The sequence below is a fragment of the Halichoeres trimaculatus genome, unplaced genomic scaffold (genome assembly GCF_033239565.1).
Source record: "Halichoeres trimaculatus isolate MK-OKI-2021-1 unplaced genomic scaffold, fHalTri1.1 fHalTri1_scaffold_18, whole genome shotgun sequence".
Taxonomy (NCBI): domain Eukaryota; kingdom Metazoa; phylum Chordata; class Actinopteri; order Labriformes; family Labridae; genus Halichoeres; species Halichoeres trimaculatus.
In genome coordinates, this window is record NW_027437196.1 from 13,961,264 (window position 1) to 13,970,567 (window position 9,304).

General features: G+C 41.6%; 2 protein-coding genes across 2 annotated transcripts; both read left to right on the plus strand.

The window, feature by feature from the left end:
- The first annotated feature begins 370 nt into the window (after positions 1 to 370).
- rrs1 (ribosome biogenesis regulator 1 homolog) lies at positions 371 to 3,319 on the plus strand. The gene has a single exon (XM_074692945.1). The coding sequence runs from the start codon at positions 412 to 414 to the stop codon at positions 1,453 to 1,455; it is 1,044 nt and encodes a 347-aa protein (XP_074549046.1). The 5' UTR covers positions 371 to 411; the 3' UTR covers positions 1,456 to 3,319.
- A 1,637-nt stretch (positions 3,320 to 4,956) lies between these two features.
- On the plus strand, positions 4,957 to 9,071 carry LOC141807552 (uncharacterized). The gene is made up of 5 exons (XM_074693655.1): positions 4,957 to 5,145; positions 5,384 to 5,415; positions 5,940 to 6,107; positions 7,885 to 7,970; positions 8,804 to 9,071. The coding sequence occupies exons 1-5, from the start codon at positions 5,079 to 5,081 to the stop codon at positions 9,069 to 9,071; spliced, it is 621 nt and encodes a 206-aa protein (XP_074549756.1). The 5' UTR covers positions 4,957 to 5,078.
- Positions 9,072 to 9,304: the final 233 nt, after the last annotated feature.

Consider the following 9,304-nt stretch of genomic DNA (forward strand, 5'->3'; position numbering starts at 1 on the left):
GTGTTTTTTCTAAGAGTTCAATTAGCATACATTATTAGAAATACATAAGCTACTAATATATCATTAACTTCATTAAATTTTTCACCTCTTGAATGTATTTTGATGTTTAAAAGCATTTTCTTTATCTAACTTGGATTTTTACATAAAGGAATAAATTAGTTTTAGTGCATTTTTTGTTGAGGTTGAATTTTTTTTTTTTTTTTTTTTTTTCACTTTACGTTTTCTGCTCATCAATAAGTGTCTTGTTTATAATGTACAATGAACGGTTCGTGAACTCAAAGAAACAGAAAAGGAAATGGAACTATGTCACCCCCATGTGGACACCGACAGGACCAAAATATGACAACCATGACCCGGAAGAGACTTTCCGTGTTTTTCCCTAACCCACGTGTGGCGTGAACACTTTTCAACATGGCTGCGTGCAGTGTGGAGGCGCTGTTAGCCAAGGCTGAGCAAGAAGAGGCCGAAAAGCTTCAAAGTATCTCCGTCCAGAAGGAGCTGGACCTGGAGTTTGACATCGGAAACCTGCTGGCTTGTGACAAAAACCGGATCGAGCCGCGAGACTTCAGAGCCCAGAAAAAGGACGAGTTTCTGCGGGCGTTAGCGCGTGACAACACGCAGCTGCTGATCAACGAAATCTGGAAACTACCAACGGAGAGGGTCCAGGAGGCGATTGTGGCCAAACTACCGGACCCCGCCACCCGTCTTCCCAGAGAGAAACCCCCTCCAAAGCCCAGACCTCCGACCAAATGGGAAGAGTTCGCTAAGCTGAAGGGTATACAGAAAAAGAAGAAGACCAACCTGGTGTGGGACGAGACTGCGAAGGAGTGGAGGAGGCGTTGGGGCTACAAAAGAGCCAAGGATGACACCAAAGAGTGGCTGATTGAGGTACCAGAGACTGCAGACCCCAACGAGGACCAATTCGCCAAACGCAACAAAGCCAAGAAGGAGAGAGTGGCGAAAAATGAGTACAACCGACTGAAGAACATCGCTAGAGCACAAAAGGTCAAAATACCTGGAGTGGGGCTGACCCCTAAAGCTCAGCAGTCCAAAGATGAGCTCGCTAAAGCTGTGAGTGTGGCTCGGACCTCCACAGCATCGGTGGGTAGGTTTCAGGACTGTCTGCCCAAAGAGAAAGCCCCCAAAAACCAGGGCAAGAAGAGGAAGTTTGACCCTCTCATTGGAGATTTCTCTAACGAGAAGAATAAACAACTGGAGCTTCTGAAACTAATGGACAGCAAGAAGCCGAAGCTGGACATCACCAAGGCTGTGAACAAGCAGATGAGAGAGGAGGACAGAGAGGAGGCCGCAGCCAAACACAAGAAAGGAGGAGGAAAGAAAGGACGCAAAGGAAACATGTCAGGGAAAGGGAAGGGGAAGGGAGGGGGAGGGAAAGGTAAAGGGGGGAAAGCTGGAGGAGGAAATAAGAGGAGAGGGAAACCAGGGAAGCGCTGAGGACTACAGAAGTCTTGTATTAGTGCCTTGGCATCAGAGACATTGAACTGGACTTAAGTGATCTGATATGAAATGACTGTGGTGGTACGCTGGAAATGAGCTGGATTTTTCCGTTTTTTTTCAGTGTACTTTACAACTTTTGACAGATCTGGAAATATCTGATCTGTGTTCATGGATACAAGTCATGAAGTATTCGAATTAATGAAAAATACTTTAAAAAAAATAAAATATGTAAGCGTTTTTTCCTCACCTGTTGTGAATTGGTATGAAATTTAGAAAACTTGCAAAAATGTGTAAATGATCAAAACAAGTATTTTAATCTGTAAAGACGGCATCAGTGCTGTGTCAGTGAAGAAAAAATATAAAAGTAGTACATGTATGTTATGTGAATACGTTAAGAAAAACAGTATCTCTGTCATCCAATCAGATCGTCTGGTTGAAACTAACTATTAAATAATCAACACTGACCCTACACTACTTCAGAATCAAACAGGTTGCTATAGCAACTGTTAACAGATACTTATTTACCTGTTGAGCTATGAGTAATGGAAGTGCTGTAACTTATCAAAACACAGGAAACAGTCTACAGTAACAATACAGCAAAATAAACAGACAAAATAATCATGATGCATAGTAGTTTATGACTCTATAAGGAAGCAAAGTGAAAACAGTCTTTTTTCTGTAGAAGCAATATCAATATGCTTATTTAGCATACTTTCAAGGACAGTTAGTTTTTTCTTTGTGTCAATCAATTTTTTTTCTCCACAAAATTTTGGCTTTAATTTAGCATTCTAAATGATTTCTGTGGAAACTAACATTGTTTACGCTTCCATTTGGGGCAGAAAAAACACTTTTATTCAGATCTTCTTAATTGAAAATGAGTGATGAAGGGCCTCTAGAGGCATAGTGACTAGTTGTAGGGACACTGGCTGAACGCTTCGTGACGCTTATTCTCAGCAGAAGTTAAATCCAGTTGTGATGGGTTGGAAAAACATTGTGCTGTCAGAGTTCTTGAAGAAAATGCCCCTGAGAATAAAATTTTGTAGTATTCCAAGGAAGAAAAGGAAATTTGGGGAATAAAAGAAAAAAAGATTTCAAAAAGGGGGAATAAGCATTAAAAAAGAGGTGAGAATGGTTCGGGAACTTCTGTACAGACAGTCCTTCCTGTTAGCCAGAAGCTGTTTAAGGTGATAAAAAAAGAACAGATTTTTTTATGTCAATTTTTCTCAAATGCTGCATTTTGTGTTTTTTTTTTTTTTTTAACTACAAAAGAGGAGCGTGTTTTTGACATTAACAGCTGTGCTACCTGCCACTTTGGAGAGATTCAGATCAATAACAGAATAGTTATGAGGGTTTGTTTGAAGCTATTTACACATGTTAGGGTAACTATTTTGTACCAGGATAATAATTGAAATATTTAATTAATAAGCTTAGAGCAGCAGGTTGCACAGTTATGGGTGTTATTATTCTTCAAACAAAATTTGAAGGATGTAGCATTTTTTTCTTTCTTGAGATTTCTTCTTTAGTGTAAACCTAGCTTTGGTGTGGATCCTCAGGAATTAAAGGTATTGAGCTGATAATTCCATATCTGAACTCTTCAGAGAGTACGACATACATTTTGTACCACAAAGGACTTAGCGAGTGTTAACATTATAAAAAATGTAGTCAAAATTATCTTTATTAGTCCACTTTGAGAGCAATATCACATTATCATCTGTCTGAGGCCTTGTGTCTTTGACCTAATCCCAACTGTGCTGATAATTTAGGACGAAAGGACTCCCTCTACTGTTGTTGCTGCACAAAAGGAGCCTTCAAAGCCCAACTGTTTGTTTGTTCGTTTGCTGTTGCATCTGTATCTCCTACAGCTTCTTAACAAAATTTGAATAAATATAAATATTGTTGAGGGGACATTTTATATCTGTTTACGGTAGGATGGCCTGGTGGTGCAGTGCATGGCTCTGTCACCTCACAGGGAGAACACCTCAGTGTGAAGTTTGTGCATTTTTTTGGCAGTCCAAAGATTTGCATATTAAGTCAAGTTAAACGAAGCTTTACATATCTTTTATTCACAGTGGTGTTAAAAACTCTCACAAAGCTGCTTGAGCGTCACTGCAGCAGCAAACCCAAGCTGAGGTCAGTGGAAGCTTCTCATTAACAGAATTAACGTATTATCAATGGAGAGATAAAGCTTGATGTAACTAATGTGATTGAAGCTTTTGACCGTATGACTTTGTTCCAGGTGCATTACAAAAGCTCCACCGGCTTGACTTGGCAGATAAAAGCTTGGGCATGAAGAAAGCCGCGGTTTTTCTTTTCTTCTTCTGTGAAGTAAACATCAAATCTGTGTCTAAGCGGCTTAGCTGCGCTTTTTGGTTATGTAAAGGCTTTGCCTTGGCCTTGATGTCTAGACTGGAGCAGTGAAAAGAGAGAAGGAGAGCCAGAATTTGCACCTTGGGCACATTCAGACAGTTTTGCACGTAAGAAGCTTTTTCAGAGCGCTTTGAATGCAGCTTTTTTTTATCATAAGAAAACTCTGACTAATGGAATTTTACCTCCACAAGTGTGAAACTCCCATGTTACCTGTTCTGAAGGAGGGCCTCAAAGATTGCAGCCACAGAAAGCTTTTTGCATTCAGCCCAAGGATAATGAGGTTAATCAGACATCTCATCCTTTTACAGGCCTTTCCTCTTTCAATGCAAACACACTTCTTGCCAATGCATTGCACTCCTGACAGGATTTCAAGTTTACTTCCTGATCACAGTTAATTCAGATAAAAAATGCATCTTTGGCCCCAGCAGTAAAAGTTTGACGTGTGCTCTGTGGTGATAGCTGAAGCTTTGCAGCAGAGCTTCACTGTTGGAATATATCAGTCTGCCTGAGTGATTTCTCATGGTATTGATGGATGCTTTTTAATCGCTGACACAAGCTCACAGCCAAGCTCCTTCACACCCAACCAGGAGGATGTGTGCATGTGTGCATGTGTGCGTGTGTGCGTGTGTGTGTGTGTGTGTGTGTGTGTGTGTGTGTGTGTGTGTGTGTGTGTGTGTGTGTGTGTGTGTTGGAGGGGGGGGGGCTTGTTTAAATCACCATCTGCTGAGTTGTCCGCCACCCTGTCCCAAGCCCATTCATCTTTGTCTCTGCTCATCCAGGCTGCTGGAAATGGGACACAGTCAATAACCTAAAATCAATCAAGCACCCGTTCACATGTTCAAATTATGAATTCTAGCTTATGTCAGGGAAGCAGTGGCTGTAGCCTCCAATACTCCTCTCCCATGTGACCAGATGGTCAAAGAACAATAGACAGTGGCATGAGGATGAGGCAGTCAGGCATGATTTTTGATATTGAGATTGTTGTGCTTAATTAACAAAACACTCTCTGGTATGACCTATTAATCTGAAAATCAGACATTTTTCTGCTGTGTAATATTTTTTTGTCCTCTATCTTACCCTTTGGGTGCGTGCATGTATGTGTGCGTGTGTGTGTGCGTGCTGTCCCCACAGGACATGTTGCTTGTGTCCTGCTCCAGCCTTTGCTGCAGTGGATTAGTCAGCTGCATTTATTTAAAGGTAGTGCAGAGGGAGAGCAGGAGCCGTGGACAGTGTGCGAGTGTCAGATCTTCAAGATGCAGCGCATCTACATGCACAGCAATGAACACTTTGAAGTATTCACCACCGTCCTTGCTCCACAAGGTGAGTGAAATCATATCTGTGAGGAAGCTTTTGGCTCAGCCTTAGCATGACACTGTTTACATGGATATTGCCTGCAGGATGGCACATCAAGAATGAATAATCACTAGTTGTCTCTCCCTGTGAGCTGTTCCTGTAATACTCATGTGCATGCATTCATTTGAAGAGACTGTTGTTGCAGCTGTTGAAATGAAATACTAACCTTTTTTTGCTGATTCATCTCCACTCTCATGGTTAACAGCAAGGTTTCGATATATAGCAGAAGCTGAAAAGGCAAGTCAAACATTCACCTTCAACTATTATCTGTTGAAAATGCATATAGCAAAGCACATCTTTTATTTGTCTTGTACTTCTCATTTATAAAGCTTACTCTGCAGGAATATCAATCAAATTGCCAAACTAAAGAGATGCACACTTATTAGATTCATTGATAGAGTTTAACAGTGATGTTATATAAAGATCAATTTCCTGTACCTCCATAATGACTTTTAATTGTCTAATTGCTCTGAAAAACATGCTCCATATTTAGTAGGGACACATAATGAAGAGTAGACCCAGATTTAGGGTTTCTATTTCACTACCCAGCAGTTAATCTCTAAGTCTTGACACTTAATCCTCTTCATTCACTGACTCTGACCTGTAGTGCGCAGGTAGCCCAAACAGAGACTGCAGCTTTTATTGGTAGGATAAGCACTCAGTGTCTCCTCTTTTTGGCATCTGCAATCTTTAAAAAATAAATAAATAAATAAAAAACGTGGATTCAAAGCTGCCTCTGTAATCCCCCCTCGGTCCGTTAGATGGTGGTGGTGCACAGATACAGACCACACTGGCCTGATGAGCTCGAGCTGACTCCGGGTGACGTCATCCTCGTCCTGTCCAAACACGAGGAGGGGAGGTGGTTTGGGCGGCTGCAGGACGGACAGCGGGGCTTCTTCCCCGCCTCCTGTGTGATGGAGCTGAGCCAGGTTGGTTGGCTGCCTGAATGAGCTCAGCAATGCAGCATTACTGGACTGTGCTGTTGCTGCTGCTGCTGCTAAATGTCAGAGGACAGGTCGTTCATGCTACTGTTTGTTTTTTTCCTGCTGCACTCACACTGCAGCTAAGGTCTGAAAGATCTTAACTCATTGACACTCTACCAGCTGCTTCGGAGTTGTTATAAAAATATCAAAACTTACAAAAAAAAGAGGTCTTACTGTTTCATTGTACTGTTTCTTTTTATATAATGTGATCTGTTGCTCTAAAAATACATACAAAAAATGACGTCATTACGGTCACTTCAAATTTTTTTTAAAAAAGCAAAAACATCTTAAATTAGTCTCCATTTCACACTTGTTACATTAGTGCAATAGATTCATTGCCTTTTAAGCTGTAGGAATTATCTGGTAAAAAATATGTATATAGCTACATCATGGTGCACTGTGGGAAATGTAGTATCAAGGGTTCCCAGAGCACAAGCCTCTCTGTGTAATTAGATTACCCTTAAACTTTTCCTGTGTTCAAAGTTCGAATCTGAAGTTTTAGGCCTTTCAACTAAAATGTCCTGTCTGACATCCATTTACAGAGGTTTTTGAGCTAGTGATGTGTTGTTTGCAAATAATTCACTCCAAACGATTCATTCAAAACGAACAAATTATCCAGGTGAATGAACTGAACTGAATCATTTGCTGAAAAGAGTCGTTCATTTCTCAACTTCAGTTGTGCTCTCCTCTCGACTGTCTTGTGTCTCTTTGCACTCAGTCATTCACATTCGGTCAGTCATTCAGTGATCATAATGAACGCGACTTCAAGAATCACTCACTGAATGACTGAGAGGAAGAGAGAGACTCAGAGTTTCTGTTCAATCAAACAGTGAGTGAGTCATTTGTGTAGTAAACCGAATGGTTGGGGGAAGTACAGATGGTTGTCTTGGCAGCTCTCAGTTCCCAAACTCCCACACACCTTTACCTGTACTTACCACACTCAGTATGATTGTGAGCAGAACTTGAGGTTCAACTGTATTTTAGCTCATTTACTTCTGATTCACAGGGAAAGCCGCAGAAAAGTACTGAATCATTCAGTGACAAAATCTTTTGAACGAATCACTTTACTGAACTGATTCTACTGATTCAGTACACTGGAAAGAACTGTTTTCCCCATCATTTTTTGAGGTCTGCATTTTGTTGAGTGTGTTAGGCGTCATAAATGTACGGTGGCTGATATGTGTCAGCTGATTTGCAAAAGCAACAAGTAAATATTTTTGTTTGTTTTATTTCTTCTGCTATGATGAATATAACTGATGCTATTGTGTCGTGACTGATTCTAAAAGCTGAATGTAAGATGACATATTACAGGTAAATATGAATATATAAGAAATATAACTACTGTTACAAGGTGACACCCCATCAAACTATATTTTTCATGGATGAAGTTAAAAAAGAAAATTGTGAACTTACTTTAACTTTTCTGTGTCTGTTGGGATTACCAACCTGTTTTAACTTGTGTTGTGACTGTGCTTCTGTTGCGTTGTGGCTTTTGCAAGTTGTCTCACACCTACTAGCCACCGTATGAATGCACCAAGATTTTCCCTTTTTTATATTTATAACGAAAATAAATTAGCCAAGGCATGCTCATTTCTGTGATCAAAAACAGAACAAATACATGTATTGGTACTGAGCAGAGGAGAACCAATCGTGAGTTGCCTCTGTCTGATAGGTTTGTATGAAAAAAGTGACATTTTGAACTCAAACACGCTCTTGCTTTCAGGTGAACCTTCCTCCAAAAGCTATGAGAAGAAGTATCTCTCTGAAAAGCTCATCCTGCAACAACGATTCCCGCTGTGGACAAGGAAAGTAAGTCCACAGCTCCTACAACGAAAACACACGTCCCTCAATGAGAGCATGGATACACTTCATGCATACACACATATTCACAACCACACATACACACACACACACACACACACACACACACACACACACACACACACACACACACATATTCACAACCACCCACTCACTCATACACACACACACACACACACACACACACACACACACAGCAGCTGTTCTAACACCAAACCTTACACACATCCCCCAACATCAAATCCCATCTCTTTGCTCTCGGCCCAGCACCCCTGAACAGGTGGCCCCTCTCATCCCTCATTAGTCGACAAAGCACACTGATTGCTAACCCCCCCCCTAAACACACACACATGCACACTCACACCACACACGCATGTACGCTCACTCACACAGCCACACACACATGCACTAATTCACGCACATCAATTTTACCCTCTCACTGCATCTAATTAGTGGAAGATGAGTAGAAGGTGAAGGAAACACATTTTGTCGTGTAAACCAAAAAAAAAGATATAATTTTTTAAAGGATACATCAATTTTTTCTGGGAGGTCACCACACTGGATGAAGTTTTATCAAATTAACTTTTCAAATTTAAATTATCAGTAGAAATGTGTTTTTTCTCTCTGTGTTTATTTGACAGTAAAGGAGTATTTATTTTTGACAGCCTGCCTCTGAACTTTCCCCACACACACTCACACACACTCACACACAGAGTCCTCTGTGCAGCTCAGCGCTGCCTGTCTTGTCTGCTCGCGCTGGAATTTGGGTCATGAGGAATAAACAGCGCCTTTGTGTTTGTTATTTCCTCTTTGTCCCCCAGTGGTCACATTCTGCAGGCGCTCAAGAGGGGGAGCAAAGGAGGAGTTGGAGGAGGAGGAGGGGGAGCGGGAGGAGGGCTGGATGGGGGCCAAGGCCAGAGCGAGGGCCCCTTCCTGGTGAAGAGGCCCCAGAGCTCTATGTCCCAGCTTGCAGTGGCCTCCAATCCTCAGATGCATAGATCCCCCGGCCTGCTCCACAGGATCCTGTCCAAGTGCCGGAAGAAGAATGAATGCCAGGGAGCCACCAATGGGGCTTTCGAGGGCGACTAGGAGGACCTCATGTTTGTCCTGGGTGCTTTGGGGGAGAAAGTGGGTGAGCTGAGGAACCTCTGAAATGAGAAAGATGGATCCTGGATATCCTGACGTGGGTATTAAAACTCATAAATGTGTCATGCTATTCATGATTCAGCTGTAATTCTTGATTCAGGAGGTTAAATGCTGAGAGCGTTATCACCCATAGTCTGGATAAAAAGATGGACAACATCACAGCTCTCCACAAGTGA

Bases quoted from the DNA above. Each gene is read 5' to 3' on its own strand.
- rrs1 (XM_074692945.1), top strand. From the start codon at position 412: ATGGCTGCGTGCAGTGTGGAGGCGCTGTTAGCCAAGGCTGAGCAAGAA.
- LOC141807552 (XM_074693655.1), top strand. From the start codon at position 5,079: ATGCAGCGCATCTACATGCACAGCAATGAACACTTTGAAGTATTCACC. The intron at 5,146-5,383 runs GTGAGTGAAATC...CATGGTTAACAG, and splicing joins CACCGTCCTTGCTCCACAAG to CAAGGTTTCGATATATAGCA. The intron at 5,416-5,939 runs GCAAGTCAAACA...TCGGTCCGTTAG, and splicing joins ATATAGCAGAAGCTGAAAAG to ATGGTGGTGGTGCACAGATA.